The sequence below is a fragment of the Acanthopagrus latus genome, chromosome 5 (assembly GCF_904848185.1).
Source record: "Acanthopagrus latus isolate v.2019 chromosome 5, fAcaLat1.1, whole genome shotgun sequence".
NCBI classification, from domain to species: domain Eukaryota; kingdom Metazoa; phylum Chordata; class Actinopteri; order Spariformes; family Sparidae; genus Acanthopagrus; species Acanthopagrus latus.
The window spans coordinates 22,227,389-22,245,166 of NC_051043.1; the positions used below are offsets into that span (position 1 = coordinate 22,227,389).

General features: G+C 40.0%; 1 protein-coding gene across 2 annotated transcripts in view; it reads left to right on the forward strand.

The window, feature by feature from the left end:
* LOC119019151 (dmX-like protein 1) overlaps positions 1-17,778 on the forward strand; it is a 56,273-nt gene that overhangs the window by 5,486 nt on the left and 33,009 nt on the right. For both annotated transcript variants that reach the window (XM_037097475.1, XM_037097476.1), the window contains exons 4-21: positions 3,044-3,121; positions 3,652-3,730; positions 3,848-3,992; positions 4,152-4,218; positions 4,487-4,671; positions 5,412-5,616; positions 8,388-8,568; positions 9,231-9,407; positions 9,587-9,828; positions 11,554-12,268; positions 12,709-12,830; positions 13,320-13,409; positions 13,736-13,838; positions 13,957-14,076; positions 14,164-14,382; positions 14,969-16,224; positions 16,489-16,747; positions 17,638-17,771. In XM_037097475.1, coding sequence (XP_036953370.1) covers positions 3,044-3,121; positions 3,652-3,730; positions 3,848-3,992; positions 4,152-4,218; positions 4,487-4,671; positions 5,412-5,616; positions 8,388-8,568; positions 9,231-9,407; positions 9,587-9,828; positions 11,554-12,268; positions 12,709-12,830; positions 13,320-13,409; positions 13,736-13,838; positions 13,957-14,076; positions 14,164-14,382; positions 14,969-16,224; positions 16,489-16,747; positions 17,638-17,771 — 4,377 coding nt within the window. The remainder of the gene's footprint in view (positions 1-3,043; positions 3,122-3,651; positions 3,731-3,847; positions 3,993-4,151; positions 4,219-4,486; positions 4,672-5,411; positions 5,617-8,387; positions 8,569-9,230; positions 9,408-9,586; positions 9,829-11,553; positions 12,269-12,708; positions 12,831-13,319; positions 13,410-13,735; positions 13,839-13,956; positions 14,077-14,163; positions 14,383-14,968; positions 16,225-16,488; positions 16,748-17,637; positions 17,772-17,778) is intronic.

The following is a 17,778-nucleotide window of genomic DNA, read 5'->3' on the forward strand; positions in this document are numbered from 1 at the left end:
TTGATTGGATGTTTGAATGACGGAGAGCTTCCTGTCATCAACTCTGAGTGAGGGGAAAAAAGGCACACAAAAGAGCAAGTAGTGGTACACTAATGTAATGGTAATTGGACTTGCATTTGTATATTGCTCGTCTTGTTGACGGACTACTCAAAACACTCTGCAACACTTATAACATTCATGCTGTCATACACATCCAGTATTCGTACACTAATGGCAGACACTATCATGCAAGCAGCTGACCTGCTCATCATTGCCTCCTATCCAAAGCACTCCTCAGTATTCCTATGCTCAGCCACTCACACACCACTTGAACACCCATTGGTGCCAATTTGGGGTTCAGTATCTTCCCAAAGGGTACATCAATGTTTGGCTAGGGAGTCTGAGGATCAAACCTTCTGATTAGTGGTCTACCTGCTGTACCTCCTGAGCCACAGCCACCCTGTAATGCCACCAATAATCCCTGTAATTACCCCAAAGTTGTTTAGCTGGAGGCACAAAGAAAGAAGTTCTCTTGTGAAGTGTTCATAAATTGTTTTTGCAACAGATACTCTATCACTCCTCTGTACTACTCTGTAAAAATACACTCTTAAGTAAAGACAGCATGTTTCTCATTAGGATTTTTTCACTGGAATCACACATGTCAATTTAGTGATAACTTTCATTTTGCCAGGGATGATTTGACGAAATTCCTTAATTTTTTCACTAAATATATTGGCTGACAGAGGCATGCAACTATGAGCAGGTTGGTCTGGAATTACCAATCTTAGTGGATTGTCTGGTACTCTTGTGAAAGAATGTGGTGTTTCAGGTTATCCCCATGTGCAGAAAGGATTTTAGAGCAAGAATGAAGAAATGTGCTGCACATTTTGGTGAAGCACAGGATTTAAGTTTGGAACTGTTTCTCGGCCTATGATTTAAACAGTCCAAAATTCTCAAGTTTTAAAGTTTAAAAACCTGGATATGAAGGCGAACTTGGCCACGATTCAACTCAACACTTGCTGACCCATTGTTAATCACAGCTCAGGCTGGTTTAGGTTGTTTGAGTAGAGTTTTCTAAAGTTTTGGACCTTTTCCTGTCTACTGTAACTGTAAAGCTGCAAAAGGTCAGATCTGACGCTCTGTCATGAGTGTGTTAAATGTCTGCAGGGATTGTTGTAATGATAATAACACCTAGTATTGTTTCATTTTTTGGCAGTGATTGCGAGTGATTTATTCAGGATTTATATCTAAATAAAAAACCATAAATCACTACACTCTAACATTCATCTTCCATTCTTTTCAAGTGTGAGGATGCTTTTAACCAATTGAATTCAAAGCAACTAATCCAACATTATTACTACAGCTGCAGAATTTGCAAATCATCTTTAGTGTCTGACAACAAAGCTACAATCAAGTTAAAAAGGCAGCATTCCAGGATTAATTTATCTGCATACATTACTTCATAAAGTTATTAAATGCAGAAATCATCATTGCCAGGCCCTCACTTTAGTCTTCATTTTTTTAATTGGGGATGGTAGCAGCCTTGTTTTTATAAAAAACTGTCCTTCCAATCCAACCAACCAATTATTCACCTCCCCTCATGTGATATTTAATCCAATTCAGTAGAGTCAGAAGTAACCTCACATGCCTCCAGCATGGTCTAGCATCTGTTTAAGCATGCTCGGTTGTTATGCATGCAAGTTCCACCTCACTGCCCCCCTCTGATATTTGCAATGCTTTTAAATAACACAGCATTGTTCACACACATCCCCTGTGCATATGCTTTTTAGAGCATATGCACTACATGTTATGTTGTGTTTCAGTAGATTGGACTTTGCAGAAGTTTGCATTAAAGTTCATCAAGACAAATATTACAGATTATCAAGCGCAAATATTTGAATTGTTTGAACTGTGTGTGAAACCTCTTTCACAATTGGATTGCCTATTTATAATTTGTTGCATTGGGCCATACTGTACAGTATATCTCTGTAGGGTTCAAATGCAGAGCCACACTGTGGAAACAGGCCAGGGCGAATCTTCAACTCACTCTACAAAGTATTAACATTAAATCAACTTTTAAAAACTGCACCCATTATCTTCAGCAAGCTAAAACAGCAGGTGGTCCCTAGTTAAACAGTTTCACTGGAGCTGTAAGATGTCGCAATATTCTTGCAACATAATACGATCACACAATCTCAGCTGGGGTTTTGTGAAAATCAGACCAAAGAACATTCATCATTAGAACCACAAAAAAAGGATACTCAATGTTTTATAAGTCTTTTCTTTTTGATACTCTCTTGGCTTTACTACTTTATTCCCTGGACTAGTGCTGCAATATTATCTCTTGTTTTATAGCATACTGTAGATGTGTTCTTTAAAAAAGGACATTTTCCTTATGTATCATCATGTCACGAGCAATCGTCTGTCTAGAAAGATTTTCCTGAGGCTGTGCTTGTGCCACGTGATGGCTTGTGTGTCAAATGATACACGCACATTTGAACGTGTCAGTGTGTGACACACAGCTTCACGGTATTTATTCTCTGACAGTCTGCTTATTATTTAGCTTAACAGAGACACAGCTTGTATAATCCAAGACCTGGACCTCATTAGGTTTGGTATTTATGGTCACTGCCACAGAAACATCACCCAATCAGTCATTATGTCTACCATTGTGACTGGGCCCTCATGAATTCACTTCAGCATGTAGCCTTATCCAACATATGAAAGGGGAAATGCACATACAGACAATGTTGGCCCAGTACTGGGTGATTATAGGCTCATTAACTGATGAGACATGTCATGGTTTAAACAGTCAGCTGTACATTTTTTAACTCCAAATTAGGATATTGAGTAATGATTTACACTTATTATTCACTGTTTGAAGTGTAAAAATAAAAACAAGGAGTTTTCTTTCACATGATGGTGTTTTTTAAAAATAAAAAACATACACTTGACAATTTTGTAATGACACATATCTTTGAAATGTGTTTACAAATTGTAACAATACAAACAATTTTGTAATTTTATAAAGAAATAATTTATTTTTCTTTTCTTCTGCCAACAGATTGCAGCTTCCTATGGAAGCATTGTGTGCGTCTTTGAGCCTGTTCAGCACCCGGATACAAAAGACACATCACTGACTGTGAGTAGACTTCGTTGTGTTTCAGTCACAGTCTGGCCGTGGATTTATTCAGATCATCCTGAAAACGAGGCTTTTCTTTTTTCAGGCTGCTTGTTATTTGAAATAGAGCAGAACATTGTTTCAAAAAACTCATCACAAAGTCACCAGGGAAGCACAAGTATTTCATCTTGCTTGTGCACAAGTTCTCGGTTTGGTTTGTCAGTGCTGAACAGTCCTCTGTTGTTAGAGAAGTCTAGAGTAGTCATAAGGAAGGGAGGGGTTTTATACATCTTAAACACAACCCAGTATCTCTTTCATTGCAGAAGTTCCCAGTATAGTCCAGTGGTGTAGTTCAGCTGCCGTGTTCAGTTGTCCATGTGGACCGATCACATGGGTGTCACATGAGAGCAGAGTTACTTTTGGTTCATGTTTACAGTTGTTACTACTGATATAAAGGACAAAAGATTTATTTGTTTTTGGGTTTTTTTCAGAATCCGTCCTTTTTATCATTGATATTTCTTCATAAAAGTTATCTTTATTTTTCTATACAGAAGGTCAACTGCCAATGGCAGAAGACTGGTCAATTTGTATTAGATTCTATGGTGCGGAACCTGGCCTGGCACCCCACAGGTACTTTCAAACATACAGTTCTCTTTTAGTATCATGAAAGTAACAAGTACAAATTATATAATACATGACATGGGTGGTATCTGTCCCAAAAGAGTGTATGTGTTTTTGTGTTTACAGGCAGCACTCTCTTAACTGGTTCTAGTAGCCTCCAGTTGTGGTCTAATGTTGATGGAGTGGAAGATGAGGTTGAAGAAGAGGGAAAACAGACAGAAATGACCATAAGAGACGCTCATTCTGCCTGGAGGTGCATCTGGCAGAGCAAGTAAGTACAAAAACATGGAACTAAATTTTTACATAATACTGCTTACCTCTGTGCGTTTTAAAGGAGCTGCCTTTTACTCATCATGTATTTTTATATGGAAATACAAACATGGCAGTTTTGAGTAATGAAAATACATAATTATAACTGTTTTGTCTGAAGGACGGCCTCTCCTGTCAGTTTAATGAAATTCTCTCCTGATGGGGAATTCTTTGCTACTGCTGGACAGGTAAGGGACTTTTCCCAGTACTTCCTAAACCTTTATGGATGTTGATTCAGAATAGTTTTTGCTAGTCTTGTTTGCATGTTTATTTACGGTGTTTGCATGTTTACTCACTGTGATAAACCCAAACACTGTAAACTCATGTGTAATGCTAAAGAAACTGACAAGTACCACATACTTTTGGTGTAATTTTTTTAGGTTTTGACCTCCAAGCTTATGGCTTTAACTTGTAAAAGCACACTTGTTTCTCACACTTTTGTCTTTTATTCTTTAGGATGACTGCCTTGTAAAGGTCTGGTACAGCACAAGCAAGTGGAAGTCAGGTGTCTCCAGACTCTTTACACCTCCTGAGCCCGGCATTGGTGTTCAGGGAGAGCTGGCCTTTTCCTTTGTCTACCTGGCCCATCCCCGCTCTGTTACCGGCTTCTCGTGGAGGAAGACTAGCAAGTACATGCCACGGTGAGGACATTGTTACATTAGCAGTGATTCATTCATTCATTATTTTAGCTAACGACAAGAAAAACACATGTTAACAATGGCGAAAACAACATTAAGTTGGCATAATCTGTATTTAAGGGCTGTTTTACTGGGTAGACGGGTATTGTCTCTTTGTCTGTTTATTTAGCCACCCAGCAGTATTTGAGGGTTGGGTAAAAATGAAAAGGGAACAAATTAAAAATGGTTTAAACACTGCACTGTATTACAGTCTCCCACTGCACTGTAGCTCCTTATTGTGCCTGCTTTGCTACAGCATTGCTATTCTTACATGACTGCTAATTGTTATGACTGAAATTCTTGTGTGACACTGTTTAAGACAAAATTCTCACTAAGCTTATTTGCTGCTAGAAATTAGGCTTCAGGTTTTGGCAACCTGCTCTATTTTGTATATTCCAGTTGTTTTAACTTTTCCCTTTAGGCAAATTGGTTTGTCGTGCTGTGAAATCATGGCATACATTAAGGACAAGATTAAAGTCTGTCGTCTCTTTATCACCAGTGTCATTATGGCTCTTGAACAATTTTTGACCTTTAACTTATTTCTCTGCAGGAGTTTCCCTTTGACCTGCGGTTGAATAGTACTGTCAGCTTTGGATGATTTAAAAAACAAACAAACAAACAAAATTACTGAAAGGTTCAGTGCCCTGCAGCAAACTTCCTGATCCCATTACTGTTATCCTCCCCCCGCCCCTCTCTCCTAACAGAGGTGCTGTGTGTAACGTTCTGCTCACCTGCTGTAAGGACAGCGTGTGCCGGCTCTGGGCAGAGACGTTGTTGCCTGGTGACAGCCTCCTGTCCGGTCACCATAACAACCACAGTGGTGGTCCACATGGTGACACACTCAGATGTGCAGGCACTGCTAAGAAAAACAACTGCAATGGGAAGACGCAAGGAAGAACAACACAGGAAGTAAGATACTTTAATGTAGTGTTTGTTGAAGATAAATACATGCAAGTGACAGTTTATTTAGGTGAAATGAAAGTGGACTAATCCAAAAGTCTTTCATTGAATTGAATAAATATAAATGTTGAATATTTAACATTCAGTTTATATTTATACTGTTTTAGAGGGATTTTGAGTCAACTTCATGATCATTATGGAGGCTGTATTTTGCAATGCTGTTGGACTTCATTGTGTTACACTGAGCGGTGTTTATCAAATTTAGTGTGCCCTGACTGATATGAATGTGGTGGACAAAATATTATAAACAGTTCTCATTATACCACAGTAAAATTCAACTTGGAAGTAACTTAAACATTTCCAGCTTATTTAATGTAAATGTCTATGACAGTACACTGAATATATTTGGGTTGTGAACAAAACAAGACACTTGAGGATGTCATCTTTGTGCTTTGGGAATTTTACTCTATTTTCTGACATTTTATGGAACAAACAACTAATTGATCAATCGAGGAAATAATAATAAAAATGAAAATGATAATCTTTGATCACAGGCCCACAAATGTCTTGTTTTCTTTCCTTCATATTTAGATATCATTGCCATAATTTGAAAGTGTAACACACAGATTGAGATGATCTGAATAGCTGTCATCTTGAAGCACCACATCAAAAAGACTTCAGAGAAGTGCTTGTTAAGATCAACACAGTTTGTTTTGGTTGGAATCAAAAGCATTATTTTAAGCTGTATCACAGTGTTCTCACTGCGTCTATTTTGCCATAAGAGTCACCATGATTTTATCAATAGAGGGAGAGTAAATACCACAATTGCTATGATCTCTGTTTTTTGTGGTGTAGAAGCCAGGCCACTGTATTTTTACCCACACTAATGTAGGACATTAGAGTGCTGCAGAGATGAGGGAACAAGAGCAAAGGAGAGGCTGAGAAAGAGGATGGAAAAAACAGAGGCTTAGTGGAGTTAAAAGGGAAAATTAATTGGCTATCAGACATGAAGATGGTTTTTGAAGCTTTGCGGGGCTTAAGACGAGCATCAGTGAAAAATATTGGCCTCCTTTCTGTAATCTGAGAAGCAACTCAAAATTCTAACTTTTGATGGTTGTTTTTCTGTTTCATTTTGCTGCTCACATTTGTCGTGGTGGTGCCCTCTGCTTTAAGTGACTTATGTTGTTGCTGACAGCCCCACGAGGCCTCAAACATTATACCTCCATCCATTTAAATATTAACATGTAAATGGTTATGGGTTTCACTGGCACTTACAGAGCTCAGGGCACACTAGATTACAGGGAAAATAGGTATGCAAATTTACAGACTGTCCTCAAGGCACCGTAGACAAGAGTGCATGTGTGGAATTATTCATTAAAAATCACAGACGGTTCTGGATGATCCAGGCTGAAGTTTGAGGTAAATCTCTTCTTCCAAAACTGAATAGACAATGCTGAGAGAGCCATGTTTTAAACTCAATTTTAATATGATGCCTCAGGGTGGGATGAACAGTACAAGATTTCTAAATCAATGAAGTTAATTAAGTGCCTTGATAAGGATGCTGTTCGAGAACCTCTAGAGGAGACAGTGATATGGGATTTCTAGCACAATCTCATTTTTCTACATGGATTTAAAGCCATTCAAAAGTAAGGTTATCTGCTTTGGCACATAGCTACTCAAACAGTAATTTCATACACATTTGTCATCAAAATGACAAAGGACGTCTACGGGTGTGATGAGCACATTAATCTCAATAATACTTGGAGAAATGGCAGCCTTAGAGCTTTAGTATATCACTCATTCTGCAACAAAAAAGCTGAAGTAAATCAGTGACTTTCAAACCCATCATCATGTTAAATAATCTCCATGAAACTAAAGATGTTCTGTCTTTCAAATTCTGGGCAATTTGTCATATGAGACTGCTGTTACTGCTTAATCTCTTGTCGTGAGCATTCAGAGGGGCTCCAGTCTCAAACTGTAAGTTGAAATGACAGAAAAAACCCAAATTACATAACCTTACTACCAAATTAAGTTAAGGTTTCAGTGCACTTCCCTATACACGCCTCCCTTGTTTGCTCAGTCGCTCTCCCATGCTGCCTGCTTCTTCTCTGGCTCTTATTTGTTAGATAAATTGGGCAGTTAAACTTGAGTGTTATTCACATGTCAATAATGTAAATTGAATTCTCATGTCGAAGAGAAATACTCCTTCACAGTAGAAGAGCACTCAGCTAAGGCTGGAAGGAGAGGAGTGACGCCCTGTTAATAAGCACCAGTGAATTCATTCAGATCAGTCTTGAAGAGCATGCTTAACCTGTATTGCTTTTAAGCCTGACAAGGGTAATTAGAATTAGAAACACATTAAATACAGTTTTATTAAAGCAATATTTTGTGGAAATGGGCGTTTTGTGTGATTTGGTGCTCTCTACAGTCACTGAGTGCAACATAACTGTCATAAATACAAGTCCCAATCAACCCTGTAACAATTTTTCATTACAACTCATTACTAGAAACTCATTACTGTAATCATAAAACTATCATGTCTCTTGTATCTTGAAGTAAGCATGTATGTAACACTGTGATCCTACCCTCTCAGTGAAGTCACATGCAGTGCAGAAATGAGTGATGAGGGGGCGGAGTGGCTGAGACAGAGACACCATTTATCCTATTACAAGACACTATACCATCAACATTATTTTGAAACTGTTATTCTAAGGTTAAAAGAAAAGCTTCATAATGTTTCTTTGATTATTAACTTGAACAATTCATGTTTTTCCTCACAGTTTAATTTCCCGGAATCATTGCACGCCTCCTTTTCTCGGGTTGGGCCACTGCCCTCTCTGACTGGCTGCCTGCCTCACAATCAGAATCAACACTACAACCACAAAAAGATCAGTAGCAGCATGCCCCATGCCAATGCTCTCTGCCACTTCCACATTGCTGCCAGCATCAACCCTGCAACAGGTTGGACTCAAGCGTATAATATTCTATAATAAACTCATAACACTGTTGATCTTTGTAACCAGCATTGTGTTGAACAACAAACCAATTATCACACTTTAGTTAAGACTTTGAAGCTGCGAGATGGTAACAAAGTACATTTCTTTTTTTAAAGGGTTAGGAAAAATGAAATAATGTGACATAGCTACATATTAGTTACTCCTACACCATAACCACTGCCTGGATTGTTAGCTGGGATTGATTATAAACTGCTCAAGGTCAGAGGCCTTCACCTCTGTGTTTATAATGGCAAAAATACTGTTCATTTTGTAAATTGCCTGAGGTTATTTATTCAACATCCCAGTGATTTTTTTGTGTGCCTAGTGTGAGCTGCTCAAAGTAATTGTAAGGCTTTTTCATTTTGTTCCCCTATATTTTTTTGACTTCGATTGTAATCTGGGCAAAATCTTTGAGCCTTGAGGCTGGGAAGTCGTTTAGAATTGTATTTGTATGCTTGAATTATGTTTTAGCATCCTTCAAGACATGCTCTTATTTGTGAAAGATAATTTGCTCCAGCAGACATCTTTTTTGTCCTGCTTGCCCCCAATCACATGTAATGTTAGTTTCTTTGCCATCTTTTTCCAAACTTTGTGACATCTTTTTCTTTTACTGTCTCTTAATTGCAGACATTCCTCTGCTGCCCTCCATCTCCTCTCTGAATGCTGTGGATGATGAGGAACCTGGAGGTCCTTTTACTGTCCACTGGCTCAACAACAAAGAGCTCCATTTCACTTTAGCCATGGAAGTCTTCTTGCAGCAGCTCCGAGGCAGCTTGGAGCAACAGAGCGAATGCTCCCAGGAAGGTACAGAAATACATTTTTAACAGGCCATAGCCCTTTATTTGACTTTGTTTGCTTATGAAGCGCGGATAACACTGTAAAGGCAAGACTAGAAGTCAGACTTTTTTTATATGTTGCATCATGCTTTTTTCTTCAATACTGAGTACCAGTATTTACGTCAGACGCTATGATTTCTCTTCCAGAGCCTGAAGATGAGGAGAACTTTGATGATGAAGATTCTTGCAGCAGGCCAAGTGACCCCCAAGGACCTGAGGCTGTGGAGCTTCCTCTGGCAGCAGTGAAGCACCAAGTGGACATCCTCTTAGAGGAGTGGAACAAAGGCGCAGACATGTTGTTCAGTATCCATCCCATGGACGGCTCTCTGTTAGTCTGGCATGTGGACTGGTTAGATGAATACCAGCCGGGCATGTTCAGACAAGCTCAGGTATTGTCATTGTTGATATGGAGAATGTTTTTATAAAACAATAGCATATTAAAGCAACGGATGCCAAGTTATTATAGAAAAAAAACATTTTATTTTATTTGTATGAGGAAAAAGACTCCCGCATGCTGTCTACTTCACTTGTAATTAAGTTCAACAGTGTGCAGGAGTCTTTTTCCTTCGGTCTTCTCCTACGCTTCAGTCGACCTGAAGGTGCAAAAACTGCACAACTTTACAGCAATTTCAATTGAATGCTCTGGCAAACCAGTACTGTGGCTGCTGCAGACCTCTAATAAGACCATTCAATCATCTTATTCGACCGTATGAAAACATTGATTATAAGAATGGACGAGAAAGTGCTGCTAAAGTATCCCAATGCTAACATACTAGTTTGACAGCAGTGAGTACTAACAATAAGCATATTACTTGTTTATGTTCATTATAAAATATTCAGTGTTTTCACTACAGCCTACAAATATGAATATTTATTGAATAATCATCCTAATTTGTATGGTTCCACTTCTGCGATTAATAAAGAAACACAAGGGCACAGAAATGTTATGATGGAAACTACAGTAAAGCAAATATTAATTTATAATTTCATGAGCACTCTAAACTAAGCAGACTTGCCTTTGGTCACTCTTTCAAACGACTTGCTTATATTCACCATTTAACAGAGTGTTTCTTTAAGAAATAATTGATTTTTGAATTTCATTAAGGTTGTGAATCATTTTGACAGCTGTGATGGCCCGGCTCCTATTCTAATGGCTTTTCATCCAGCCGTTTAGACAATTACATTCTAATTATGTGTGACTTAAAAAATCTAATTCAAAAGTCCCCTGATGTATATGTATTAACGCTGAAATAATGAGAACCTTGTGGAATGGCAGTTCGCCAGTCGAGCAAGGCAGCTAAAAGAATCCCAGGTTTCATTGACATTCAGGTTGATTAGGTCTGTCTGGTTTAATTAGAGGAAACAGACAGGCTCCTAGTATTATTATTAGCATAAGTATTGTTGAACATTATTCTTTTTTACATATATGAAGCGGTAAGTGAAGAGAAGCCTTGATCCCTGGAGTCGTCTTCACTGATACTGTTAATTCTAGAAAGTCAGTTTTTGACTTCTGAATGAAGAATAGTGGAACTTCAGCCATTTGTTTTAAGCTTAAGTGACCTCCTGATCTTCAAAAGTTATTTCACACGTCGATACAGTTATTTGATTGACTGAGGCCTTGAAATGATATTGTGAGATTTTTAGCTTATGGTGATAGATAATGAATATCTCAATAAGTTCAACTCTCCTCAAAAGCACTTTATGAATACCAGGACTGGGTGATCATGTAGAATATCAGTATATATTTCTTTTAACCAGGTATCTCCATAATGATACAATATGACTATTGGTGCTTTCAAAAAATATAAACACAATGAGAAAATGATCACTAATAATATGGCTTTAATGGCTTTTAAAGTCAAGTATTATAACAAGTAGAAGAGTTAAGGTTCAGAAAATTACATCAATCTACTGTAACGAAACCTTTAAAACCAGAAAAAGACAACACTTATACCCTATTACAGTCTAACTTTATGAAATTCTCAGACAATATAAAGCCTCAAATCACAAAAAAATATATAATTGATATATCAATGAGTCCCTATAATCACATCCTCAGAGCTGTATGTTGAGGCACTTTGTATATCATTGCTATGTCTCTCTTTCTCTCCCAGGTATCATTTGTGTCCCGTATACCTGTCGCGTTCCCCACAGGCGATGCCATCTCCCTCAGCCACAGTGTGGTCATGTACGCCTGCAACAAGAATGTGGATCTGGCTATTCAACATGGCAGGCAGCGACCGCCTGGGAGCACGCTGCCTCAAACTAAATCTGCTCTAATAAGCTACGGAGGTCAAGGAAAGGCTGCACCCAGCAGTAGTCTTCGACTGAGCATCTTCACCCCCAACGTCCTCATGATCTCCAAACACGCCGACGGCTCCCTGAACCAGTGGGCAGTCAGCTTCGCAGAGGACTCTGCTTTCTCTACTGTGCTCAGTGTCTCTCACAAGTCACGGTACTGTGGCCACCGCTTCCACCTCAATGACCTGGCCTGTCACTCGTTACTGCCTCTCCTCCTCACCACCTCACACCACAACGCCCTGAGGACACCAGAGGTAGACAACATCCTTGCTCCCCCAGATGCCTGGCACTCTGGTTTCCCTAATTTAGCATCTCTGCCACGTGGACGTCCCAGTCGGGTGTCACTCGGTGCGGTTTCCCAGGATCCCAATGCGATCTACAGCGAGCTGATCTTATGGAGAGTAGATCCTGTTGGCCCACTGTCTTTGTCAGGCGGTGTCTCTGAGCTTGCTCGCATCAATTCTCTCCATGCATCAGCATTTTCTAATGTAGCCTGGCTGCCCACGCTCATTCCTAGCAGCTGTTTAGGTGAGAAAATATTTTTGGAGATTTCTGAGGATTTTATTCTCTGTTGATCAAACAACCTAGCATTTTAATAAACACGGCTTCATTTTCATAAGTCCAGCCTTTTTGGTTCAGTAATCTGATGGAAATGCAGTTATCTTTTTAGGAATAACTATGACTAATTGAAACTAGCTTTGGGATATAAAATCCCCAAATATATATATTTTCAGTCCATTCACCATAATTTGTATATAAATAAACAATCCTGTTGAAAACATCCAGTTTCAAATCATAGTGTTTAAGTAAGCTGTAAATTTCCAAATGAAATTGTTGTCATCTTTAATTTTTGCTTGTGTTTTAAACACAGTTTACCTCGGTACTCTTTATATGTCTTTTTTAATGTTAAATAAGAAAAAATTGCATAATCGAGGAATAAATTATTCTCTCTTTCTTCCTCTCTTTAGGTGTGTACTGTAACTCTCCCAGCGCTTGCTTTGTGGCCAGTGATGGCCACTCACTCAGACTGTATCAAGCTGTTATTGAAGCTAAGAAACTCCTGAGTGAGCTCTCCAACCCTGAGATATCAGTAAGTGATCCAACAGGATTCTTAATCTCTGCAGGATATAGTCAGTGTAGCAATAATTATATTCTATTTGCACCAATAACAACATATCACTCTTTACCCTTTGGATCCGAACAGAGTCAGTGGGGTAATAAAGTGTTGTTAATTTGCAGTCTTACCTCTTCATTAGTGTCGGCCTTGAATGACTCGGTTGAAAAATTGCCAATTCCAGTAAGATAACATGAGAACTGAAATGAATGGCAGTGATCCGTCTAACCCAAGATAGCAGAGTTGAATCCAGCAAGAAGAGATGGTTGATATTTAGCTTCTAGAGACAGAGCTGAAATAGTTGTCTAAATCTTTATTGCATTGCTTTTAATCAGCTTATTGTTTTCAGAATAGTGTTGCCAGTGACAACACGGATACAAATTTAAATTCTCTTACAGGTAAATGTATGTTTTGACTGTGGGATTTTGCTAAAATAATGTGAAAATGTTCATGTTTGTTTTACAGAAATATGTTGGGGAGGTGTTCAACATCATTAGTCAGCAATCCACAGCAAAACCAGGCTGTATTATAGAGCTGGATACCATTACCTGCTTTGTAAGTATGCATAAAAACCTAGAAAAATGAAGTGTATACAAGCAAATTTCTCTCTGATTCATGTCGGTCTACCAGTAGACCATCGTTAACATTACACATACTGCTGTGGACCTGAGTCTCTGTAAGAGGTCAGCCATGATGTAACAAAAAATGAGGTGCAGCGCAAACCCTCTCTTATCCCCTCAGGCAGGTCTTAGTGTGTACATGTGCGTGTGTTTGTGTAAAATTTACACAACTTGCGTCAGTGTCTGTTAGCATTTTGGCTCTACAGTGGGTGAAGCATGTTGTTTAGTGTGAATGACAATGGCTGCTGTTGTTCCCCACAGCAGGGGAAGGAGACCCAGCTCCTGCATGTTTTTGAGGAGGATCTGATCCTTGGTAGTGAGAGAGCAGAGAGCACACAGGAACCTCCTGATTCCCCTCACCCACGTATGGACAAGTTATTTTTTTTAACTTGGCGCTTCAAAATGTTGATGTTTTTCATATTTGCACCACCATAGCACTGATCATTAATATTGTCTTTGCATTTCTATGTGTTTTCCTGCAGCCTCTAGCGAGCCGGCCTTCTCGGCACGTTTTTTCCTTGTGGTGGTCGAATTGACACCAACAGGTCGCTCGCTTCTCCACATGTGGCATCTCCATCTTGCTGCTCGACCCGTCACCATGGGTGGGTGCTTTGAAAGAAGGACTTACCGTTCAAAGGATGTTGCACAAATAAACATAACATTTCCTATTCCTGTATATGTTCCCACAGAAGAGACCATGACGGAGAAGGAACCCACCACTGCCTCTTCCATGAACAGCTCTCAGTTTAGCTTTGACACATTCGGCTCTCCGATGGCTCCTAAGAGTAAACCCTGCACTTCCAATCTGCAGAGTGCCTGTCGTCTCAGCCTCACAACACGCAGGCTATACAGCCAAGAGATGTCTTTACCAGAAGGGGTGGAAGCAATCAGTGTAACACCCTCAGCAGGTGAGGGACAATGAGGACCTTCATGTCGAAATGACGTAAATTCATAGTGGACAAGTACACAGAGCTCAGTACAGGGTGACTCATGTATGAAAAAGTAAATATTGATAGTAGCAGCAGGACCAGTGTTATTATTAATTACAGAGGTCAAAATTAATTACATATTCTTTGTTATACTTTATAATTATGAAATTGAAGTAGTGTCCTCGGTGCAAGTGTGCCGGTCTAATAGCAGAGAACAGCAACTGAGGTATTTAATTAATTCTAATGAAGGGGTCCTTTAGTAAGCAAATTATTGTCAAGTACTCAAAATTAATAGGAATGATGATTAAAACTGTAATTTTATGAAGCCCACAAATTATCTGGAAGATGAAACTATTACAAACACCATCCACTGTTATCTTGCTCCAGTCCTAGACCACTTTAGCCTGTTTATAAACTTTACTTATGTTGTCATCATTAGCTTTATCCAATAAAACCTGACAAAAAAACTATTGATACAAAGAAATTCCTCAGAATAGATTTTTAGAACTTAAGCGATTGAGAAAAAGCATCCTCACTAATAGTATATTGTCAACTCTTTTCCTAGGTCACCTAAGTGCGTCCTGTTCTCTGCCAGCTGGTCTTGTGCCTTACCTCATCGCTACTTCCTGTTCTGATGGAAAGGTACGTTTCTGGAGGTGTAATGTCACTGCGACAAAGCCTTTCAGTATGGACGACTTGGTGTACCAATGGGAGGAGTGGCCTATGCTGGTGGAGGAGACAGTTCCCAACAGCAGCGTAGTAAGTGTACAGGGTCGTCCCATAGAGGTCAGCTGCTGTCATGCTGGACGGATTGCAGTAGCTTACAGGCAGATGCCAAACGTACCTCTGAACTCAACACCGTATCTGAACTCTCACAGACTGACTTCTCCTCCCACCTTGACTTCTTCCCCTCATGTGCACTACAACACCCGCTTGACCCCAACCCTGACTATACAGCATAGCCCAAATCACACTCCAAGCCCCAGCCCAGCAAACACCAGAGAACCACTGGTGCACATTGCCATCTTCCAGTGTGAGTCTACTGGTGGTTCACAGTGGATTCTAGAGCAGACCATAGTACTGGACAGCACAGATCCCACAGCTAACTATGATATCGGTAATAGCACAACTGGAAATGCCAATGTCCCAGGTAACACGGACTTTTCTATACCTTACGAGAACTGTCAAGGTTCTTCTAGTAAGACCCTTGTTCATTTGGACTGGGTCTCCCAAGAGAATGGGTCACATGTTCTGACTGTTGGTATCGGCACAAAGATTTATATGTATGGTCGTCTCTCTGGGAAACCGCCGGAACTCTGTCTGTCATCTGATGCCAGCAGAGACCAGAGCCTGTCTCGCCTGGTTCTGCTTCGATCAGTTGATCTGGTCTCCTCTGTTGAGGGCTCTTTACCCATTCCAGTCTCCCTCTCCTGGGTACGAGACGGCATCTTGGTAGTAGGCATGGACTGTGAGATGCATGTCTACTCCCAGTGGCAGCCCCCAGCACCACCCAAACCCAGTGTCACAGTTGCCCAGGACACAGACATCAGCAGCAGCATCTCCTCAATAGTCTCAGCTGTCAGACAGAGCCAGGAGGAGGGTTTCAGCTCTGGGGCCCCCATGTCATCACTTGCCCCTCCCAAAAGGGCTCTGACCAGATCGATGATGAGCCTGGCTCAGAAGCTCAGTGGGAAGAGAACAGCTTATGACCTGCCTGTAGAGATGGAGGACTCTGGGCTTTTTGAAGCAGCTCACCAACTCTTTCCCACTCTGCCCCAGTATCATCCTGTACAGCTACTGGAGCTCATGGATCTTGGGAAGGTAAGTTAAAGAAGTTGCTTTTATATTGTCATATATTTTATTTAATTGTTGCTCTTTATTTAGGCACCTTCATCAGTTGTATAGACAAACCAGTTTCATCAGCTGATATAATTGAATTTCATATGGTTTGCAGCTGTAGCAAAGCATTTGAAAGGATTACATTCGACAGAAAGTCAACATTTTTGTGTTTGCTTTCCATAAGAAGTAATAATCGTTTACTTAAGTTTTAAATATAAACATGTAACATAATTTGTACATCCTCAGGTTCACCGAGCCAAAGCCATCCTCTCCCACCTGGTGAAATGCATCGCAGGAGAAATTGTGGCTCTTAAAGACAGCACCATCAATCCAGAGAAACGCATTCGCTCTCGAACCATCAGCGCTGGAGGCAGCACAGCCAGGGACCGGAAGATGTTCAGCAAAGCAGAGAACTCCACCCCCGACTACACAGAGATAAGCTCCATCCCTCCTCTGCCTCTGTACGCGCTTCTGGCAGCTGATGAGGATACGTCACCAAACCCTGGTGGGTAAACAACACATGAATTTAGAATGATAGTGTTCAGTAATGACTGAAATAATGGTTAACTTTTTATTTCAGTATTAGTTAAAGGTCCCATATTGTAAAACAAAGTGGATGGTGTCTTCTCAGTCCTTCAATAGCTGACCAATCAGAATAGTCGAGGCTTTTTGAGCAGTAAAACAGAGCATTCACACAGAAGGTGAATAGAGGTGCTGCTGTGCATACATGTTTTTTGTTTTCTGTTTAACACAGAAGTAGAGGGCAGAGTGACATTTTGTACAGAAAGTCAGTCATTTAAGGACACTTTGGATCAGAAATTCAAGTTCCCTTTGTTTTTGCATATGAACAATACAGTACTATAGGTGTTCGCCATTGGCCCACAGCCCACCATTAGGTTTCAGTTTTTGCCCTCCAAGGGAAGTAGTTTGGGTACCCATGGATTATGCTAACCTCAGACCAGACTTGTAGATAACAACTAAAAAATAAAGTCGACTGTAGATACACAGATGGTGTTGTATTGAAAAGGGTGAAAAATGAAGATTTTAACTTTATTAGAGTATGTTAATTCTGACAAACATCATAAAGGTCCCTCAGATACATTATTAAGCAGGTATGAAAACAGAAATAGAAATAGTGTATCAAATTGAAAGAGCAACTACCAGCTACCATGCCAGGAGGTTTAAGACTGATATTCTTTCGTCCTCTAGTTTCTGCTCATTGTGTCTCTGGGGATATAAAGTGAGAAGAATGAAAGCAGAAACATGTTTACAGTAATTCCTGCTCTTTGGTATTTTAATTTAATCTTCCATCCCCAGCAGGAGGGGATTTTTCTGCATGTCTCCTCTGAAATGCAGGTCTTTTATAATTTAGCCCTGTCTTGTGCCTCCCTCCAGATAAAGTGGGCAGTGTGAGTGGAGACAGTGGGCACGGTTCCAGTCACACTGACGCTTATGATGAGCTCTTTCAAACACCCAGCATGGCGGACTTAGACCCCCTGGACAATGATCAAGAGGAAACCGGGAACAAGGTTGGAT